This window comes from Notechis scutatus, chromosome 4 (assembly GCF_049901735.1).
Source record: "Notechis scutatus isolate UNSWTSFEM ecotype Mainland chromosome 4, rNotScu1.2, whole genome shotgun sequence".
Taxonomy (NCBI): Eukaryota; Metazoa; Chordata; class Lepidosauria; order Squamata; family Elapidae; genus Notechis; species Notechis scutatus.
This window is the reverse complement of record NC_142012.1, coordinates 151,621,519-151,644,879: the sequence shown is the minus strand read 5'-3', so window position 1 is coordinate 151,644,879 and position 23,361 is coordinate 151,621,519. Positions and strand designations below refer to the sequence as shown.

The window sequence follows — 23,361 nt, the reverse complement described above, 5'->3', positions numbered from 1 at the left end:
CATTCTGAAATGAAGACTTTTCAAATCTCTCTTCCGTGTCCCTTTGTATCCCAAGCAACAATAGAAGAACAGAGCCCAGAAGTGTTACAAAACCAGTTTATTCAAATCTAACATTAAAATATTGCAACCTATGCACGGGTACCCTCAGAGGGATGTACAAAAACAGGAAGTCAGCTACACATACATTTACCCTTGAACAAAAAAGATTTGCAAATACATGAGAAAAACATTTCAAAAATAACTTAAACTAGGGGAGGGGGGTGTAAATCACAAAACTCTTTAGGATGCCCACAATCGTGCAACTCTCATGTGGCAAAAATAATAACATTCTTGGCCAAGAGCTCAACATGCAGATGAAGGAAAGGTCTGAATATCCCTTTTCTGTGTGAAAGCAGTGTTCCACATCAGCATCAAAACCTCCGTTTAATGGCTGGTGAATCACAGCAAATAACTAGTCATCAACCAGGTTAATTTAAGTCCAAAATGCAGTTGGCTCTTCCTTCCATCTCCTCCCCACTGAAGCTAGAGGGGGAAGTTTCATACACAAAATGTAGCACACCCCTCTTTATGATCCAGTCCCTACAACACCCAGCAAATTTTCGCAGCTGGTACTTTTAATACCAGCAGAAACCATGATTTGTGAAAAAAGATATGTTATCGTTCAACAGCCCACGTTTTCCAAGTATCACAGTAGAATCGTCAGACTTGGAATTAAAAAAGGTTGTATATTCAGTTATTGCTCCAATAATTTTCAGCTCTTCCAGAGCCTAAGTAGTGTATAAGATAAAAATGGTCTTTTAAAAAAATTGCTTCGTGTACAAACCACAAACCGTAGAAAGAAAGAAAAATATTTATAAATATTAAATAATCAAATACAGTCCAATAAAAAACCCCAGGGACAAGGTTTTTGGAAATTCTGAAACAGTGTTCAAGAGTGACCCAAATCATCTTCATCTGAAATACCTATATTAAACTGTTTTCTCCAGAAGATAGTTTATAACGATATTATAAAGAAATATATCCAAAATCTATCTTCGTATACATTTTACAATTTTTTTTGTGTGCTAACTGAAGCTTAGTATCACCAGCCCTAAGCAAGATTATACCACAAAGGTCGGTGGCACAGTGGTTAGAGTGCAGTACTGCAGGCTACCTCTGCTGACAGCCGTCTGCCTGCAATTTGGCAGATCAAATCTCACCAGGCTCAAAATTGACTCACCCTTCCATCCTTCCGAGGTGGTTTAATATGAGGACCCAGATTGTTGGGGACAGTATGCTGACTCTGTAAACCGCTTAGAGGGGGCTATAAACCACTATAAAATGGTCTTAGTGCTATTGCTATTTGAATGTATCAGGAAAATATCAACAACCAGCTCCTCTCCATCTTCACAAATGTAAGAAGTGGTTGCCAAGCTTCACAGAGATAATCCTCCTTTCCTTTTTCTCTAAACTATAACTCCTAAATGTAGGCTAACAATGCTAATTATGTTCTTGAATAGTCGGGGAAGGAAATAAGTACGAAAGCCACTTGACTTTGGGCTTGAAGTTTGTTAGGATAGCGATTTGGCTGCTGTAAATAAGGGCAAAATCCTTCTATTTTCAGTTTTGGATGGTTCAAAAACAGATTATTATTATTCAGGCTGGATTTACCAAGCAACACATCAGGCTAGGAATATAGTTCCTAAAATCAGAATTACTGAGTCTCTAGCTCTCCTGGTCCTGAAAAATGCATGGAGATGCCTTTTAAACTCTTCTTTTTTTCTTATCCTACTCATGCCAAGATTTCTGCACAATCACATCCAATGGCAATGTTCATCCTTCGCACACAGTTCTACAAATTCCCAGATTCAATAATTGGGACACAACTGTTACCACACAGCACACTTTTTAAAGATCTCTTGCCTGCAGGAACTGGAGGGCAAAATGCACAATACATTGGTTCCTTTTATATTATGCAATGTAAGGAATACGGTTCGTTCTGTCTGAATCTGGTTTTCTAGTTACTAGATTATATTCAGTTTTGCACATAAATACCATATACCTATATAAGCCAGATATCTGAGTGGGTACTACAAATCTTACCCAAATCAAAATTTGAATTTGGTATAGTTGTCAGAGAGAGGATACAGGTTGCATTAATGCTAAAACTGCTATAAATTTAATAATTGTACTTTTTCTTATGACACAATACATTTGCTTTTGTTGCATTGGATAAATTTGTAAAAGAATGGAATCCTACTCAAACATTTCTCCATCTTTTTCAATATTCCTGTATTTCCCAAGGTCTACAAAGAAGAATAAGAAAAGGAAGTGAAATAGTATAGCTAAGTTTTTCTTTTTTGTTTCTTAGGAGTTTGAACGTAACTTCACACATGTTTAAGTTTGCATGCTGTTTAATGTCAACTTAACAGCACTTTTCAAAAACATGTCCTTATCAGCAATTCCTTAAGGGCAGCTCGTAGTCAAAACATGAAAACAGAATTCTGGATAGACTGAATCTTTGGCTGAAACTAGCAGGTTAATTCCTCTACAATGCAGAGCTCCTTAAAGCATATCTATATTTTTGGCAAGGAGTGATTGAAAAAAATAGTTAAGCCACTTGGCACCTCCTCACAGAAACACTTGGTATTACTAAATAAAAAACATAACTGCCACGAGGACATCAAGAGCTAAAAGAAAATATTTGTCATTTTTTTACTCTTCTGTAGAAATGACAAGGAACCACTTCCAGAACTTGCCTTGAATTTTTGCTAAGAATTTCAACTGGAAGGGAATTGCTTTTCAAGAAAAAAGGAACTCAATATGCCTTTGGCAGCATAGAAATGGTCAGTGTGGGTATTGTATGGGTTTGGGGCTAGCTTCTGTTGCACAAAAATTTTATAATTCATCAGACAGAAAAATCAGAAGTCAGCTATGTATTTAGAACTGATTTGGTATGCATGAACCACTCAGAATTTTAAACTAGGTGAACACAGCAGTGATCAGATAGTTTGACAGAGAAAAGATGGAATATCAGTATTTCTTCTTCAGCCCTTTCATTTTTCTGATAGCTGTGGAGGAAATAAAATTCTTTTTCTACAACTAACATGACAGATCAAACTAACAATCTTCTCATAAAGCTATAAACTTTTGTGAAATTACTGATAAACCAGAAGCGCTTTTCTTTAATCTGTAACAAGCCATTCCAAAATTTTCAAGCCAAGGATATCTGAAACTGGAAACAAAAGTCCTGGGACCAAGTAATCTGTATAGAATAGGTAGCAAATCAGAAAAAAAATTACTTTGGGTGATTTTAGCTTTGAATTTTATCCCTAAGACCTGAAATCTGATTTCAAGGACATTATAATTATATTATTTATTATCAATGGAGCCAACATACTTCACAACCAATGATAATAACTTATCAGGTTATTTAGCTGATATAGGCAACTTTGTAAATTTCTCTTTAGACAAGAAATTCATCCTGTGGCCTACATAGCAAACATCATTGCAACTTTCTATATCCAATGACTTAATCTCTCACTCAGATTTATCTCTGCTTCTGGAGACACAGCATCTTCTTCAGATAGCCTCCACTGTCTCAAAATCCTAATTTTCCATGACAGAAAAGTTGACATCCTGGAAATGGCGCAACTCCCCCATCTTTTGTCCAATGGCATCCAGTTGCTGCATCTATTTTGGCTATTTCCAGAGTTGCTTTCAATTATTGTTGGGTTTGTTTATTTCAAAAGCTAAATCATTTACAGTTAAAAGAAGACCTCTCTAATTTCAGTTCAATGTTTTGTTTGAATACCTTGACTTAGTTTCTGCATGAACGCTGCAGGATCTTCCCTGTGTTAAATGGTTTAGGATTCTTAAGGCAGGTGTTGAAGAAAAACAAACGTTTTTTTAATCTCCTAGAAAATGCAATCTTGATTCTTTCAGGTGAAAATACACAATCTTTGTCCTAGAGTAATAAAATACTAGCAAAAAAGCTGAATTCAAAGCAAAGTCCATAGTGGAAACTGAGATGTAATCTAGCTCACCCATAGCTCCCTTTGATCAGAGACGCTTGGATTTCTAGAGTTTTCGTCACTCAACAGTTGTCAGTACAATTGTTGGAGGAAAATAAACTGAGGTTCTGAATATCCCGTGATGGAAGATCGCAGAAGTGTGTCAGATGGGGAAGACTGACCATCCGTGACAGGCAGCAATACCTGATGGTCCTCTGTTCCAATGGGCAGAGGCAATATGTCTGAAGGCTTCACATCAGCAGATTCCAGCAAAAGGCTTTTCTCACTTGGAATTGAATCTTGCTCGCTGAAGGAAGGGTCAAGTGCAATGGAATCCAATGGGTTCTCAGAATCTGAAAAGTCAAACAAAGCCGAAGAATTAGTCTTGAAAACAAAGATCTACTGTATTTTTCGCATTGTAAGATGCACCCGACCATAAGACGCACTTAAGTTTAGAAGAGGAAAACAAGAAAAAAAACATGGAGTGTCAAATATGGAGCAGCAGTGTAGTGAGGGCAGGAGGTGGAGCCTGAGAGGACCATAGATAGGTGTCCTCTCATGTGCCAGCTCTGCCTATTGATTCCTGCACTGTGGAAAAGAGACAAAAGAGGTGGGCAATGACAAAGACGGAAGAGGCGGGATTTAGCACTGTAAAATGACCCCGCCACGGTGGCCCAGCTGCTATTCACCAAAGGACCAGAACCAGTCCACCATTGGGACCCCTGAGGTAATACATGTCACAGTCTGTGATGCAATATTCGCTCCATAAGATGCACAGACATTTTTGCGCCACCTTTGGGTGAAAAAAATGCATCCTGTAGAGCAAAAAAATGTGATATTTAATATATACCATGTAACATGGGCCCAAGGAACATTATATTTATATTATATTTATTTTATATTTACAAACTATAGATACAAAATAAGTATATCAAACTTCTTAACCACCCATCTCCCTCACAGAGGAGCTCCGGCCAGTGTACGATTTAACCAATACAACAAAACATTTCAACCAAATAATTTTAAGATTAAAAATTTAAACCAGCATTATAAAACTGCAAGAGATGGGAGAGATTGAAGATGGGGAGACTAAAGAGCTGTTAAAACAGGTGAGGGGAGGGGTCCTCACGGCAAGGCTATTTAGCTAGGTTTTGACCCCTCTGCGGAAAGCCAAGAGAGTAGGGGCTTTCCTGACCTCTGAGGGCAAGATGTTCCACAAAGCAGGGGCAGCAGCAGAGAAGACCCTCTTCCTTGACCTAACAAGAAATTCTCTGACTGATGGGGTCCGTAGCATATTTTCTGCCTAAACTAGCGGGAAGGGCTGATGTGATATATAGGGTTTTATAGGTAATGACCAACATCTAGCAATGCCTAACACAGCAATTAGCTTCTAGATTTATAAAGATATTTTTAAAAGTTGTTTCTCTTTCTTTCCCAATCAACCCCCATAATACTTAGCTAGCAGAGCCACTAGCACTAACAAGAATTAGACTGCAACACATTATTTATTTGAGTTATATCTTATCCTTCATTCAGGAACTCAAGGCAGCATACCACAGTGCTTCTTCTTCTGTTTTTCCCCACAGCCACGTTCCTATGGGAGAGGTTGAACAACTGGTCTCAAATCACCCAGTCAGTTTCGGTGCCTGAGGACTGACTAGAACCTGCAGCTCTCGGGTACCAGTCTAAGACTTTAACCACTGAGGCACACTGCCTCTCTTTTTTTAAAAAAAAAAGTGTTGAGGAAAGGCTCTTCTAGACTTCATCAAAAAAGGACAATCTGCTGGAGTAGTATAATTTTTCCCTACAAATACATTAATACTTTAGGCGTTTATTTATTTAGGCCAGCGATCCCCAACCTTTCCAGCTTTGTGGGCCAGTTGGAGCGGGGAGAGGGAATGGTTACACGCGAGTGCTAGTGAAGACGCGCACAGTTCCATTTGCACAAAGGGTGGACAAACGCGCCTGTCGCACAAATAAGAGTTGTGCTCACTTGCTCACTGCTTCCATGGTCCAGTTCCAAGGCCCGATAATGGGCTGTGGCCTAAGGGCTGGGGACCCCTGATTTAGGGCAATGCACTGTTAATTTCCGATAAAACTAGAGTTTGAAATTCACATTTTATTTTTAACAGTTCCGGCAACAGGTCATAAAGGTCTATCCACTGATGACTGAGATCCCAGTTTCAAGGGGGAAAAAATTGCAAAGAGGTGGCAGGAAGATGAGGAATGTCAAAGCAGTATACCTGAAAAATAATCACGTCTTTGCAGATATATTAAGCCTTCAAATGACTGTACCTAAAAACTACATAATTGTATTGTCTTCTGCACCCACCACAACAGCCAGAAAGATAGCCAAGCACCCATACTGTAGCTGAGGGATGTCTGACACAGATATCACCATAAATCTTCCAAGTATTTGATTGTTATGCCAAACCCAGCACTGGAATAATGGATTTTTGTAAGAACAATAAAGGAAAGACATGCAATTAATTTTTACAAGTTACATGAGATTCAGCCCTGCGTAAAAAAAAGCTAATGATTAACCTAGGTAAAAAAACAGTACAGAGGGACAGGGAATCGTTTCAACTAAAGAAAAGCAGTACTGAAAACGTGATGCAACACTCCCATATTTTCCTGCCCATTTATCCTTTCCTGGTTCCAGTTTGTTTTCTTAGTTTCTTTCAGTATTTTATGCAGGGATAGATTAACAATAGAGAATGTCAAGACGTCACTACAAAAAAATCCAGCATTTAACTTTGTTAACTTAAGAGGACTGAGGCACAGATTTCTCTGCTTTGAACAGATGAAGTAAATGCCTTTTATCTAGGCCCATGATGGAGAACCTATGGCACGCAGAGTCCTCTCTGTGGACACACGAGCTGTCGCCCCTGCTCAGCTCCGCCGCGCATGTGCGCGTGCCTCCTGCTGGCCAGCTGGTCTTTGGCTCTGCCGTGCATGCATGGGGGATGGGGCTCATGCACGGGGCGTCACGCATTGCATTTTGGGGGTTTGCATGCATGCGCTTTGGGCACTCGGTGTCAAAAAGGTTAGCCATCACTGATCTAGGCTATGTAAGCATTAGGTATTAAAGTCAGCACTTACCCGAATGAACTTTCAATTTGTGTTTCTTTAGGTTCTTGATATCTGTATAGGAGTTTCCACACAGCTCACAGATAAATGGTCTTTCACCTGAAAGCAAAATTTCTAGTCAGAGTCCCCAAATTCCAATATAGATATTTCAACAGGAAGGGAGTGGGGAATGAAATCACAATTAGCAATTAGCAAATGAGCAATAGTATAGCATTAAGCAACATTTCATGCGTAAATAATGGATTTGCTTCAGATTTTACCTGTATGAGACCGGAAATGTTTGTTAAGTTCTCCTGAAGAAATGAAGCTTTTGCCACAAATGCCACATATATACGGTTTCTCTCCTGCAGAGAAAATAAAGGATAAGTTATCAGAAAATGCTGCCTTTCACCTATACTCTAATAGAGGCAGCATAGTCTCTTTATGGTACATAGGTAAAGGTTCCCCCCGCACATATGTGCTAGTCGTTTCTGGCTCTAAGGGGGTGTGGTGCTCATCTCCATTACAAAGCCGAAGAGCCAGGGATGTCCGAAGACGTCTCCGTGGTCATGTGGCCGGCATGATTAAATGCCGAAGGTGCCCGGAACGCTGTTACCTTCCCATCAAAGTGGTCCCTATTTTTCTACTTGCATTTTTACATGCTTTTGAACTGCTAGGTTGGCAGAAGTTGGGACAAGTAACGGGAGCTCACTCCGTTATTCGGCACTAGGGATTCGAACTGCGAAACTGCCGACCTTTCTGATCGACAAGCTCAGCATCTTAGCCACTGCGTCCCTTTTTGATACATAGAATGGTCTTAATCAGATGCCTGGTCTCCAAATTTTTTAGTCTGTTATACTTTCCTCCTGAGGGCAAAAGACACATGAATCCACGTTTTGCCTTTCAAAACTTCCCTTTTTATAGCTACACCAGCCCAGTAGGGCCTCCCCAGTTCATTTTATTTCAGGATTACCTGTATGCTTTCTTGAGTGAGTGATGAGCGAACTTGAAACAGCAAACGTTTTCCCACAGGTGTCACAGACATAAGGCTTTTCTCCCGTGTGTCGTCGCACATGGTAAGTCAATGTGCTTGCTTGTGCAAATCGCTGCCCACATCGATCACAGACATATGGCTTCTCTCCACTGTGTTTCCTAAGGTACAAAAGTAAACACCTACTATCCATGCCCTGGTGGCTTTTCAGCAAACAACATCCCTCTTTAGCCAAATTTCAGGTGATGCTCATTCACTCACCTGGCGTGAATTTTTAGATTACTTGAAGTTGCAAACTGCAGGTTGCAGGCGTCACACTTGTATGGTTTCTCCTCTCCGTGATGCATTCGGCTATGGAAAACAAGCTGGCATTTCTGAATAAAACCTTTGTCACAGAGTTCACATTTGTATGGCTTTTCACCTGCAAAGGGAATTAAGATGTTACTTTAGTCATGCCTTCTAAAGGAATTTTTATTTTCCGTTCTGGACAAAAATGAATTGTGGACAGAGACAGGGAGATATGGCTGAATTTCAGAGAGTGGGCAAGAACCCATCTGGTGACATCATTTGGACCCTAGTAGAAGTCCATCTCCTTGGCTGATGACACTCTTTATTCCAGCTTAACAGCACTTTGATTTATTGTCAGTAATAGATGCAATGGAGAAATATGTTTTTCTTGATTATCCATAATAATTTAGCAGTAATTGCCCATGTAATGCTGAAAAACTTTTTGCCACAAATCAACCCCTTGACAAAAATGTTCAGGAGTTCTAGATATTGTCTTTCTGCTTAATTAATGCTTGAACATTTTCAGGTGCTGTTTACTCCACTAAGTTTTGGAATGATTACACATTTAAGAGAAAGGAAGAGGTAGGTAGCAGGGATTGTGTGTGTGTGTGTGTATTCTTTTCATGATTTCACAGTTGTTTATCAAGTCAGATTTGACATTCCAAGTTTATTTATGTATTCATTACATTTATATGCCATCCATCTCACTATCAAGCAACTTTGTGTGGCTTACAATGTCATAAATAACAGTATAAAACAATTAGAAGGTTAAAAACATTGGCTATTAGAAGTTAAAACACAAAATTGCATCCTGTATACTGCAAAGACAATTCAAACCAACAGAGTTATTTGTTAGTTCTAGACGATTGCACAACAAAATATACTCTTTAGAAAGACATGGTTTAATTGTCACATAATCCTCATCAAAAAACCCCAAAACAATGAAAGGAACTGTGATAATCTCACACTGTTACTTATTAAGATTTTAAATACTGTGCGCTGGAGCCACATATTCCATACACTTCCATAGCAAACATTTTTTAAAGACTGCCAGAAAAAGTGGGGGGGGGAACTATTGTGGGTTTTCTTTTATAGTGATCAGTCTGAAGGATTACAACAAGATTCCTTTTTTGGTGAAGTAGAAGCTTACTGGTTTACAGGCAATATGATACCAAAGAAAATGACTTTCCTCATCTCTCCTTCCTCCTAGCTGTCTTCAGCTTTCAGTTTTAGATTCTGGGCATCTATCCAGTTAGCACCTGGCATGTCTTTCCAGCCAAGCAACATGACCTTGGATGTCTTCTCAAAACACTGACTGTGAAAAACGAACCCTTCTTTGACACTCCTTCAAACTCACAGAGACCTAAGAAGGACATTACTGTATTCCTTTTCAGTCTTTTTGCCTCTCTCCTATGTTTCCTGGCCTGGGGATTCCCTGCCTTAGCATTTAGCCAACCCCTTCTCTTGTCCAGCCCTTGCCAGATATTTGGCAGGACCAATATAAGAGCTCTCTCTGTTTCTTATTTTAGCACTCTCTTTTACTGTTAGCGGATGTAATTTTGGCTGATTTGATGCCTGAGCTGGTTTTGTGACTATTGCTGGACCAGATCAGGAGTTGGCACTTAATCACTGTTCTTCCCACCGGACAGGGTTTCCAAAACCAAGCAGAACAGGAGGCTCATTCCTTGACTTAGCAGACAGGTCACTAGTCAATGTCCTCGGAAGCCTGACCGTTCCATTACTGGATTCCCATCTTTCTGATAACATTGCAATTCCCATAAACTTCAGCTGCTACTTTAAAGCTGAGCTGCCAGGCCTCTGGCTGTTTCCTCCTTATTGAGCCCCATAGCATAAAATGTACGTACTCCTATCTTCATCTGAGTCTTTGGTTTTCTTCCCAAGCCTCTTCCTCAGTGTTCTTCAGCCTTCTTCCACTAGCTCTCTGCCATACCAAATCTTCAGCGACCACTATGTCAGCTACCACTATGCTATCAACACACCATCACCCAGTTGCCACCCAACTTCTCTGGAATTAGCCTTTTTTAAAGCCTTTTTGCCTCACACATGACCTGCACAGGTGTAAATGTTTATGTACAAGACAAGTAAAGGGTGACACTGCAAGGCAACACAGTTCTTTCTCTCAACTATTTGTCACATAAACCATAAGATCCTCCAATTTTTTTACAATTATGGCAAAACACAAACTTACTGTTTACATCAAAGTACGTCTGCACTGTCAACCATAACTTGTGCATCAGCAACCAGAAACCATTTTGTTTAATAAGATCTGGCAGAAGCTCTAACCATGTTTTTGTAATGTATTGTGGGCATTTTTTCCCTTTCCTTTCCTTTTACTTTTATAACGTCCCTACCTAAATAGTCCTGGCAAGAAACAAATATTACAGAAAGGGTAATACAAATATTACAGAAAGGGTAGAACAAGGCTATAGCTCATAAATCAGTAAGATCAGTTTATCAGGACAAAGTAATACATCTAGTCGGAAAATGCCCAAGACTGAGCTTTCTGCTCACAAATTATATTTGGTAAAATGTTCTCTCTCTCCTTGCAGCTTACAGAAGCAACGAATACTGATATATCTAGTTTCATTTGATAGGGTATACCTACTTCCTTAAAAATAATAATATGAAGAACGTTCCTGAACCCTACTTATATAACTGATCACAATAGCAATAGCACTTAGACTTATATACCTCTTCCAGTGCTTTATAGCCCTTTCTAAGTGGTTTACAGTGTCAGCATATTGCCCCCAACAATCTGTGTCCTCATTTTACCGACTTAGGAAAGATGGAAAGATGAAAGTTGGCAAAAGGGAATTTATTTGAAAGATGGGCGGCCTTTCCTGCTCATTGTGACAAGATGTAATTCCCAAACCCAAATAAACAGCCTACCTGTGTGAGTTCTTACATGCGTTTTCAGCTGGTTGCACTGGGTAAAGGCCTTGCCACAGAGCTGGCACACATATGGTTTGACTCCCTTGTGAATCCGCATGTGCCGTCTCAGACTACTAGATTCCGAAAATATCTTCCCACATGTATTACACACTGGCTTGGCCTTGGGGTATTTCTGATCCAGGTCTTCTCCCGAGCTCTCCAACTGATAGGAGTTCTTGTCACTGGTAATGTTAGATAAGCAGTGCTCTTTCAAAGCACAGTTTTGACGTGGTTGGCCTTGTTTTGGCTTCACGCCCATAGTCTGCACAAGGATTTCCTGAGCAGCAAAAGTTTCACTCTCCACCACAGGGGTAAGTTGCAGTTCAGAATTATCGCTGCCTTGGGCAGCTTGTTCTGTTATCTCGGTGGCCAATTTATTTGCATCTAAAAACATCTCCATGGCAGAGTTTTCTGCAACGTCACCTGGATATTGTACTGGCTTGCTCGGTGGGTGTTTGGGAGAACTGAAGGCCTTTTTTCGTTTTTTGGGTTGGACAGATTTTTTCCCCAAGGCTACTGTTAAGACTGGAGACTGAACTATATCCACCGAAGGGGCATCTGATTTCTCCTGGTTATTGTAGTCACGAAGTGTTAGCAGGCAGGTCTGTTGGTTCAATGCAATATTCCCAGTGATACTAGAAGTTTCTGTAGAAGAAGGATTAGCAATAAAAGCAAAATCTTCCATTTTAATTTTACATTTAGTGACTACTTCCTCCACTTTAAGGTAGTCGGCAGCCTGGTGAATTTCTTTAACATTCCAACTGCAAGAAAAATATACATGAAGAAAACTGATGGTCTTAAAAATGCATGAATATTAAATTAAGAAAACAGATACAATTTTTAAACAAGATTTTTAAAAATCTAGATCAGAAATAAGACTTATGCTTCCTTTTCCTCTTTGGAAATGGCCATTAAATCACAAAAATAAGCATCAGCCATAAAAGTTATGTCACTGCTATATAATCCCATTTTACCAATCAATTCACCTGAACTATATAGTCTAACACTGTTATTCAGATGGACCAAATCTGATACTGGACTGTAGTTGACATAAAGCATGTCACAACAGAAGTACTGCCACATAAAAAATATGGTAAATATTAAGACATGAGCCAATGCTTAGATGGACCACTGGGCAAATTTTAAGCCTGAAAATATTGAATTCAGTTTAGCCTATAAAAATGTGCTGAATGGAAAATAATCACCAACATTTTTTACATATCACCAAGTGATACTAACTGAATTATTCTTTCAGTCACCTCTGTGAGAGGCAGGGTGATGTAGTGGTTCAAGTATTTGGACTAGTCGTGGGGAGATTTAAATTCTCTCTACCTTCAGTCATGGAAGATCATCAGGTGACTTCAGACCTCCTCACCTGGTGGTCCTCGTGGGGACAAGTAGGAGGAGCAAGTACTATTGTTGGCTTCTTGAATTATTGTACAAAGACAATCTAATATCTAAATACATGACAAGCGGTATGAGTTCTAATTCCTTGTAACAAGCTGTTGTCATACAATCTGTTAAGCTGTTGCTTGTTATGACAGTTGAATCGAAGGACATTTTCCCCCAACTTCCTTGCTTAATACTGATTTTTTTAAAGTACACTACTCATATAACAGAGGATTTTTGTACCATGAAACGAGGAGCCTGCAAATTGGATTAAACTAATCATCATGTGACATTGCACATCACCTTGCCTATACTAGTTTCCTCTTCTGCTCCTGCCTGCTCTATTTCTGTAACATCTTAACTTACATTGTATTGTATACCTTAAGCGAGCATTCTCATTCTGTCTAGTATTTCCTTTAAACACTAAATAAATATCCAGCCATACCTATCAAGTTTTAAATCTCCTGTGTATATGAATTCCAAAAGTTTCTGAAATCCATCAGCCTTCACTTGATTCTGATCCAGAAATATATTACTCTCTGAAGTGTCCCTGTAAATAGCCCAAAAGTACTCGCTAAAGGATGCAAGAACATTTCGATGAGCTTTGAACTGGAATTCACCAATAATGATGGTGCAGTCACAAAGGAAGCCCACTTCACGCTGCCTGTTCAGACTTTCCAGTAGATGCTCAGAGTGATGGGAACACTGCATTTTGTGTAACGATGCACAGTTTCTTCCCTTTGGCCTGAGAAGAAAAACAAATATATAAGCATCAGGGTTCCTCATTCCAGCAGAAGAAAAGAAAAAAACACAAACTCATTCAAATATTTGTCTCTATCTACTATTTTTGAATTATTTAGACAACAGAATCTAATTATTATGAAGAAAAGCAAAATGCTCAGACAAAACTAAAACTATTTCATTCACCAAATTCAACATCCCCACGGGTGCTATAGCTCACAAAAAACATTTGCTGGGGAAAGATGTTCTAGAAAGTAGGAGCATTCAGTTTCCAAAACAAACAAATTTAAATCACATCGAAAAGGAAGCAGGTTAGATACTATTTTAGAATGTAGTAAGAGATTTTGAAAACTGGACTCTCTTTTGGCTTGCCAACCAGAGGCTGAATTGGATGGGTGCCCCATCAGATTTTCTGCATCCTCAGAGCAGGTTTTCCCCACAACCCCATGCATGTAAGTTTGGCAGAATAAATTCAAGAAGCCAAACTTAAAAGGATATATCTCAGTTGCAGAGCTCAATTGAGACTCTTCCCATTTTATGCACAGGATATTATATCCCACTCCTCAGTGTCTTTATGTAGGGATACAAAGGGCAGAATATGATTTGGAGTGCCATCTGCAATCCCCCCCCCCCCCCAAAGACATCCTTTTCGGTGTTCTTAACAGGGATGCATAGAGGTAGCTTCTTTATTTATTACATTTATTGGCTGCCCGTCTTACCCCAGGGTAACTCTGGGCGGTTTACAATATGAAAAAGATAAAATTATACAAATAAAATACGATATGCAACCCTAGCTGACAGATGGGGAGGGAGGGAGGGAGCAGGATGAGCAAGGGGGAAAGGTGGGATGTGTTATTAATCTAATCCATCTACACAGAGTGGAAAGTTGGACCAGGACTGGAGAGACTCAGATTCAAGGGACTCCCAAACTTCCATTAGAGAAAGTCACTGGGTGATTTGGGCTCAGTTGCCCTTCCTCACCCAAACTTCCCTAACAAGGCTGTTAAGGGGTTCCTTCCCTGTGCAAAATGCATGGAGCCCCCTAATAACAAATACATTGGGGGGTGGTGGCAGTTTTGGGGCAATTCTGCAAAGTGGCATCTCCTGTAAGAGCAGAACACAAACTGGCACCAGCATCTTTTCGCCTGAGGATTTGGCTGAGGGGGTGGGAGGGGAAAGAGCTCCCTCTGGTTCCAAATCTGACCTCCCCAAATGCCGGCTCCCTCCTGTCACTCACGCCCGGCAACTGGGATGCCTCCCACCCACTTCTTTTCCTTGGTCCTTCGGATTTCTCTCCAGCAAGCCCGGGTGTCCCTTCTCCTTCCTTCTCCTTCCCCCCCTCCCCCGCCATCCAGCCCAAATGGTTCCGTCCTAGTCCGCTTCCTTTTCTTCTCCCCCACCCCTCCCCTCTCTTCAGAGTTATAGTGGGCAAACACACCTGGCAGGGGTGGCAACTCGAGCGGAAGAAGCTTCCGCTCAGGGCGCCATTTTGTGATGATGCGGGTTGAATCCGCCCTCTTTGGTTGGTGGCGGGTCAAGGCTCACTTCCGTTCGCAGAACAATTCCAGCCAGGAAAGAGTGGCGGTGACAGCGCTTGGAATCGGGGCGGGGCTTCATTACGTAGTTGTGGGGAAATGGGCGTTTCTCCAGCATAAACTACATTTCCCATGATGTCTAGCGCTATAAATTATTAATTTTTAGGGTGGGTGCGAAAGACTTTGTAGAGACGGATGGCGTGAAATGTATTTGTCCTCTGATAAAGTGGAAATTAAGTATATTAGGATTCACTGGTCTGGAATGTCTATAGTAGATCTAGGCAGGAATGCGCATTAGCCACATAAAAGCATTACTCTTACTTTTACGGCGCAAAGTCGGAAACAAAAGTAAAAACATTTATTTCAAAGCCGCACGGTTTGCAATATTAAAATGTTGAGGTGCACGGGTTTTTTTTAAGTTTTCTTTTTTTTTTTAAAAAAAAGTTACCCCTAGCCGGTGGGAGCATGTGTAGTAAATATTAAAAACAAATTTATCGCAACAAGTTGAGGGAAATAGTCAATTTTTAAGCAATTTCTGTCCATTATAAATAAAATAAATTAAAAAGAACTTTGAACAAGTACCTTGATGTCTAAATAAAAGTCGTTTTTTGAGATTAAAATGTTTCCGCCCGGTTTCGAACCGGGGACCTTTCGCGTGTTAGGCGAACGTGATAACCACTACACTACGGAAACCATTATGCCTAACCCTTTGGAATTATTTTCCTTACACGCCTTTACTTTTATTATACCTAGGCATCTTCAAGTAGAATTTGAGTACAGCAGCATTCAACAGTGAGACCAAATGTTTATTCACAAAAAACTCTAACTAAAATATAGATACTGCAGTCCCAAATGAAGATTTCCTCTATCAAGTCATGCTGCTACACATCTATAGGGTAATGATACCTAACTGGGTAATGAAATGTCTGCAAGCAAGTAACCCAGCTCGAAGAGAAGTAAATATATCACAATTCAACCTTGAGCTACGTATATTCACAACTATAGAAAAATTAACATTTATGCTTACAAAAAATAATTATTACATTATCCTCATTTTCTGTTCTTAAAAACCCAGTTACATATGACTTGGTAAAAAGGACTGATTATTAACTTGATAAAAAGAAGGGATTAACTGTTATTCTGTCACTCCTTGAGACAATTGTTGAGAATTAAAACAGTATAAACAAGAAGTGGTAGGTTATATTCTATAAGACCCTATAAAATTAATTTTAGAAAAGGACATTATAAGATGAGCATAAACGCCAAATTGAACACAGCGGGATTTCAGGGGTGAGCAAGAAACAACGGGTTTGATGGATGATTAAATGTAGATTCTTTTTCCATGCTTTCCTTTGTTTCAAGGAAGGAATATAATTACCATCTCATCCTTATTTCCACTTGGTTTCCAGGTGAGATCATCTGAATGTTAAATTAATATCTACAGAATATAACTTGCCCAGATTTTCCCCTCTCCTTCCTGTGGTGAAGTTAGTTGAATTTCTTATTTCCTAATAAATAGAGCACTTTAATTATCTGTAACTATTACAAAGTAAGTACCTGTTCCATCAAAGTAAATAGCACCATTACACAAACACAACAGGTGTTGTAGCAGGTGTTCCTCTCCCTCTTCAAACTTGTGGGAGTGGAAACCTTGTGCCAAAGCATAGCCTCAATCTTCCATTTTAAAAAATCATGAATTGTTTCCTACAAGTGTTAGGAAGAAGGGAAAAAAATTGTGCCCACATGAAAGATGTTGCAAGTCCCCATGGTTGAACTGAGACTTAAAAGATGACACATGATATTCATTAGGATGGTTCATATGACATGCTTATTTGTTATCAAATTATTTTGTTGTGCAATTAATTCAGTTTTCTTGGGGCATGTAGCATACTGAACTATAAACTCACTACAAGAACCAAGCTCCCACAAACACTTTGGGCTAAAAGATGGTTTGATACTTATGTGGGAGTAAATCCCATTGGCTTCAATGGGGTTTGCTTCTGATTAAATTTGGGATGGGAAGCTGATGAGTTCCAGATTTCCCTTATGATTGTTGGCTGAGATAGACACAGCCATAATTCCAAAAATTTGGAAAGCTACAGCTTTCTCCTTCCTGGTGTAATATAAAGGATTCCAATGAATACCATTCAGTCATTGCTAAGTGATTGATGGGTCACAAGTGAAGAAAAAGTATTTTTACATACCTATTACCCCACTTTTAAGTGGTGAAATGTTTCAGGCGTGTTAGTGCTTGCTTGCCATTCTTTGCCTTTCAAATGGAAAGATCATTACATTTCTTTGTCTTACAAACTGGAAGAAGATTGTTTTGAGTGAAGACACTTCTGTCACCTGTTTATATGGGGCTATACACTAAATATAGAATGAAGAATTTGCTGTACATTACCATAACACATTGCTGCCCTAGTCCTGGAGGGGGAATAACCTCTTCTTCCAGGAAGAGAAGATAGTTTTGCCCACTTCCCCAATCCCTGCCCAGACTCTATGCTTCTTAAACATTCCCCATATCATTGTCTTGCCATTGTCTTTCTCCAAAAGCCAAATAAAAACCCACCATAATTCTTTTGTGGGTATGTTATATCAGTAAACTTATTTGACCAGTTGACTTTCTATCAAAATAGATCATTCCCTTTTATCAGATCTTAAGAGGTCTTTGTTTCAAGGCACAACAATCTTTGAATCAAGATTGTAGATCAAGAAAGATGTACTTTGAAGTCTTTTTCACCAAATCCTGAAACCCATAACAATTGGCTGCCATGCAAGTTGGGAATTGTCACTTCAATGGAAAACTGAAGGACTTCAGACTAGGAGAAGCAGATGCATTTCTTTCGCTCCCCAGACTTATTGGGAAGATAATTATGAAAATATCTGCTTCCCAGAAACATAAAGTGCTTACAAAGAAGGTGCCACAGATCTAACAACCTGGTTGTTAAACACAGAGTCCTCTTCCAATGAGAAGCAAGTGGTGGGTGAGATTCAAGCTCAAATTATTATTTTTTGGTTATCCTTAGCAATGCTGGGGCTGCAATTCCTGAAAGCAGCAATTCTGTGAGGGCAGCTTCACAACTAGGCTTGGTATCCAGGTCCTCTGCCAGAAGAGCCTGAGAGAATTGGAATCAGTCAGAGGAAGGCCAGATATGTCCAAAAAAGTCAAGAGGGTGGCTGTGACCATATGATTAAAGCTATTATCTGTTTTTATATGCAATGCATTTTAAAGGTAGGTAGAACATCCATAGCACCATTGCAGCTGTTTTAGCTCTTTTCACTATAGCCTGACACTCCCAATGAAAGCAGTAGTATTGATGCATTTTATCTCTTTTTAGTGCAGGTTGACTCATTTTATTTTAAATTTTCTGTTCCATTATCTGTTAGTTGGTTGATCTATTTATAGATATTGGCTAATTTCAATACATAAACTTCCTAGATTCATTCCTCCTGAAGTAATTGTCTTGTTTCAATTATTAAAATAAAAACCATTCTTATCCAATATTAAGCTCGCATCAGCCCTACATGCTCCACAATATCTTGGGCTCAGTAACAAAAACTTTAGTCCTGGGGAAGAGGGATATCCTATTCGGCCCCAACCATGTTTGGGTGAAAGAAGGACACCTCCCCATTAAAAAATTATCTGCCCTGGTGGTTCATGCTTAAGTCACCCTAGTGAGAAATTGGAATGGTTGGAATGGGAAGTGTCAGCTTGTGTTATGTATCTGGGCCTTTGGTCAAATTTAAACAGTTTCCCATTTAAATTACATGTCCCCACAAGAGAAAAGACTAACCACAACTGGACAGTTCTCCAACCATGAAATAGACTTCACTGAGGAATGCAGAATCACTGTATTCATCCTATCTTATCCACACACCTATTCAAGGCTTACAAAGCTTTGCTCAGAAGGTATCATAGCAACATGGAGGTCACAATAGCCCGAGCAACACCTGTCTGGAGAGATTGTTAGCCTTAATCTTTCCCCAATATAAGACAAGCTCACTGAGGGTCACTGCTCTGTGCAGGAACCAGAACCATCAACAAGGGATGGGTGAGCTACCACCAGCTATAGTTTTAGACAATGGCTCAGGCCTGCTCAAGGCTGGTGTTGCTGGAGATAAGGAACCACGTGTCATCTTTACCAACTTGATAGGCCGTGCCAAGGCCAAGTCTGTAATGCTCGGTGCTGGCCAGAAGGATTTCTACATTGGAGATGAAGCACAAGCCAAGAGAGGGATCCTCTCCCTAAGGTGCTTTAGAAAACACTGGGGAATGTAAACCATAGGGGATAAATAAGAGTTAACTGGTCAGAAAATCATCTTAAAACTGTTTACTTAGGGGAGGGAGTAACTTCAGAAAAAGGAATCCTAAGAATTAAAGGTTGAAATGATGATGTAAGAGAAGATGAATTTACATGAACATAATTTTAGGCCGAGTCAATGACATCTATAGTACTACAATGGAAAAGGGCTATTCTGAACAATAGAACGTCAATTTGATGGACTAATGCATTCTGTGATGATTGACAGTGAGTTCTGCCTTGGATCCATGTAATTGGATATTAACTCCATAATTGGCAGCAATTGGCAGTCTTTCAGATTAGTCATGCTGGCTGGACCTACTGCTGCTTGGAGTTCAGTGTCTAGAAAGGTCTACGTTGTCCATTCAGGTGCTATTAAAAAGAACTAGATGTACCTTTGCTGGTTTTTGGAGGGCAATGAAGGCTATCAGAGATTCTTCTTTACCCACAAGAATAAAACCCTGATTTTCTACTATACTACACCATAACAGGGTCACAACTTCTCAATCTATGGATGGGAAATAATCAAGAAATGCCAGAATTAATATCAGAAACAGAACAGGTTAGGCCAGGGGAAAACATCTTGAAAGAAGACTATGACAAGGCATTTTTTTATTGGTGTCTTTTATTGAGAGTACTAGATGAAGGAGGCATAAAAAATGTTTGTACACAGAAGATTACTTTCTTCAGATTGCAAACGCTTTTCAAAATGGGAGGAGGGACTTACTTGGTGTACATCATATTGAATTATTTAATTTGTCAAATGAAAGATTGCTTCCTTTTCTACTATCTTTGCAGTTTCTATCCAGATTATCCAAACTATGATGGGTATTTTTTCCCTTATTTAATTTAACAATTGTCATGCTTCTTTGTCACAATTTTGTATTAACATGCCAGATGTTGACAATAAAGATCAGCTTGGGGTATGCTGTTAAAATATGCCCGCTTATGTAAAAAGTTGAGGTTCAGTTAGAGCATTGTATAGGGCTTAATTAAGCATAACCATGGTTTAACTCTCTAGTTAGGAACTATAATAAAAATATGTGGCATGCATAATTACCAAGTCAATTCATTTCTTTAAATGGCCTAGTTTGCAAAAAGATTCAGAGCTGAAGACAAAATGTCCATAGTCAAAAGAGGTGTATTTTGTGTATATGTGTGTGTGTAAAGCCTAATAGATGTTTGTGTCTGCCAAATTAGGTACAAATTATTCTGGAAATGTTATTATCCATATCCACACACACACACACACACATACACAGGGGGAGAGAGAGAGAGATTGTAGCAGGTAGTAGACCAAAGGAAGAGTTCAAAACCTTTATATACTAGGTATAGATTAATCATGATCCACTAGGAATGGACAGCAAATAGTCTCAGTGTCACTGAGCTGAATGAGTTTCTATCTTTCTTTATCATTGACCAGGCTGGGTATCAAAGTCAATATTTAAATATGCATACGTTGTCCATTTCTGATCTACAGCAATTGATTTCACATAGAATTTTCTAGCTCTGTTGTAATGCATAAAAGAAAATCAATTGAAAATACAATAATTTGTTTTAAGTTTCTATATAAAAAATGTTAGTGTAGGCCCTCTTCCTACCAGGAATAATTTCAACTCACAAAGCTTATTGATAACATTCCATACATAAAGATGTAAATGTTGTGCAACACTTAGTCTGCTACAGCTTGCAAAATTTAGGAATAGTAATTAGAATGATAAGAAGCCCCAGGTTCCATTCTCCAGTTAACTAAGGAAGCACCCTGAATGACAACCAATGGAACAGATTGCCCTTGGAAGTTGTGGGAGCGTCATCACTTGAGACTTTCAAGAAAAGATTGGACTGCCATTTGTCAGAAATGGTGTAGGGTCTCCTGCTTGGGCAGGGGGTTGGACTATAAGGTCCCTTCCAACTCTGATTATCTGCTATCTGACTCTGGCCAATCATTACTTCTCAGCCCAGCTTATCTGAGAGTGATGAGAATTCAGATGGAAAAGAAATGACTATACACACATCATCCCAAACTTCTATAGAAGGAAATAAGGAATAAGTATCTAACAAAACTATAAACTGAGTGTAACTAATGTTAAACAACTACAGTATCAAATCTTCCACAGAAGAAGCATTCTAAGATTATAAACTGGGAACCATGAAAAGATATTTGGAACTGAGATTTTATATGGAAACACGTCCTTTGTGAATTTTTAGAATTTTGTCTGCCCCAGTTCAAGTTGTTTTTAGATATGTGCATGCTTCTTTAATTCTCAGTTATATCCAACAGATATCCAGTAGAACATGGCATTGTCACTTCCTGGCCAGACATGGAGAAAATCTGGAAGCATACTTATGAGAATGAACTGAGATTAAACTCCGGCACAAGGCCTGCACTGATCACCGAGGCACCACTTAACCCATTATCCAACCGTGAACAAATGACGAGGTTGCTCTTTGAAAAATTTGAAGTTCCAGCCCTCTACGTGGCCATTCAGGCTGTGTTGGCCCTCTATGCTGCGGGTCTCACGACAGGCTGTGTGATGGATTCTGGGGATGGGGTCACACATACTGTCCCAATCTTTGAAGGCTACTGCTTGCCTCATGCTGTTCTCCGACTTGACCTGGCGGGCCGGGATCTTACAGATTATTTAATGAGAATCCTGAGAGAAAGTGGCATTGCCTTGGTGAGCACAGCTGAAAGGGAAATTGTGAGGATCATCAAGGAGGCCTTGTGTTATGTGTGCTTAAACCCTGAAGAAGAAATGGCCAAACAACCTACTGCAATAGAGAAAACATGGAAATTGCCTGATGGTCAGATTATCAAAATCCACAACCAACTGTTCCGCTGCCCAGAGACCCTCTTTCGCCCATCTAACATTGGCATGGAAGCGCCAGGAATCGATAAGCTCTTATTCAATACCATCATGAAATGTGACATTGACTTAAGGACCACTCTGTACGCCAACATCCTCCTTTCTGGTGGCTCCAGTCTCTTTCCTGGGATTTCAGATCGCTTGACGAAGGAGTTGATTCGCATGGCTCCCAAAGACACTGAAGTCCTGGTCCAAGCCCCTCCTGACAGGAAGATCTCTGTCTGGATGGGAGGATCCATTCTTGCTTCTCTCTCAGCCTTTCAAGAGATGTGGATTTCCAAGGAAGAATATGCTGAAGTTGGGCCTAACATAGTACACAGGAAGTGCTTCTAGATCCCTGTGGTACAGAAACATTTTTATTTAAAAAGCTGTGGGAAGAACGTCACGAAACACTTGGTGAGATTTATTGCCTCACCTTTTTGAAAGACAAATAAAGGTAACAATTCCATGGCTGCTTCCTTAGGCTATATTTCTGTAAATATCCTATAATACAGTGATTCACTTAATAACTATGGCAAGAAAGAAAGGTCGTAAAATGGAGCAAAACTCACTTAAATGTCTCGCTTACCAACATAAATTTAGGCTCAGTTGTGGTCGTATGTTAAGGATTACCTGTAATAATTCACAGACAGCAATACTTTAAAGCAGGGGTCTTCAAACTTGAATGCTTTAAGACTTGTGGACTTCAACTCCCAGAATTCCTCCTCCAGTCATGTTAGCCCAGGAATTCTGGGAGTTGAAGTCCACAAGTCTTAAACTTGCCAAGTTTTAAGACCCTTGCTCTAAAGTGCTATGCACTATTGCCCTTGCTGGTTTAGATTAAGGCTGAAATGGCATAACAGAACAATAGGGTAGAAATGGAGGAACCAATCCTATTCCCTCTGCTTCCCAAACAAAGACAAAAGAGGAATGCAGAAGTTAGCATTTGTGGTCTACATTAAAAAAAGAAAAGAAAGGAAAACAAACCTTGTTCATGACAGAGCTTTCTCACACTTTAATCTATTTTGTTTTAACTTTATTCCAGTTATTCACAACATCTTGGAGAGTTGATAAGGTGGCACAGGAGCGCTGTGACTGGCAAATGTTTTTTTCTATCAGCTGATAACCTGATGGAAAACAGCAAAGCTTAAAGGTTCAACCAACTATCACATTTGCCACACACAAAATCAGTACGCTACCATTTGGCAGGGAGTCAGAACAGACTTAACAGAGGCAAGATGGGGGCAACCAATT

General features: G+C 39.6%; 2 protein-coding genes and 1 non-coding gene across 7 annotated transcripts; 1 reads left to right on the top strand and 2 right to left on the bottom strand.

The window, feature by feature from the left end:
- Positions 1-79: 79 nt before the first annotated feature.
- On the bottom strand, positions 80-14,953 carry MYNN (myoneurin). 5 transcript variants are annotated; one of them, XM_026666060.2, is made up of 8 exons: positions 14,861-14,953; positions 13,127-13,426; positions 11,251-12,053; positions 8,314-8,473; positions 8,035-8,213; positions 7,343-7,426; positions 7,095-7,181; positions 80-4,345 (listed from the first exon to the last, which is right to left on the bottom strand). In XM_026666060.2, exons 2-8 carry the CDS (start codon positions 13,390-13,392, stop codon positions 4,086-4,088), a joined length of 1,839 nt encoding a protein of 612 aa, XP_026521845.1. In that variant the 5' UTR covers positions 13,393-13,426; positions 14,861-14,953; the 3' UTR covers positions 80-4,085. The 5 variants fall into 5 exon arrangements, with proteins under 5 accessions (XP_026521845.1, XP_026521871.1, XP_026521852.1 ...); XM_026666086.2 differs by having other exon boundaries at positions 13,302-13,426; positions 14,861-14,884; XM_026666067.2 differs by having other exon boundaries at positions 14,627-14,862.
- Positions 14,954-15,577: 624 nt separating this feature from the next.
- Positions 15,578-15,650, bottom strand: TRNAV-AAC (transfer RNA valine (anticodon AAC)). Its single transcript has one exon. It is a non-coding gene; the product is annotated as a tRNA-Val (tRNA).
- A 3,358-nt stretch (positions 15,651-19,008) lies between these two features.
- ACTRT3 (actin related protein T3) lies at positions 19,009-22,461 on the top strand. The gene is made up of 2 exons (XM_026666098.2): positions 19,009-19,211; positions 21,543-22,461. The coding sequence occupies exons 1-2, from the start codon at positions 19,009-19,011 to the stop codon at positions 22,459-22,461; spliced, it is 1,122 nt and encodes a 373-aa protein (XP_026521883.1).
- The last annotated feature ends 900 nt before the right edge of the window (positions 22,462-23,361 follow it).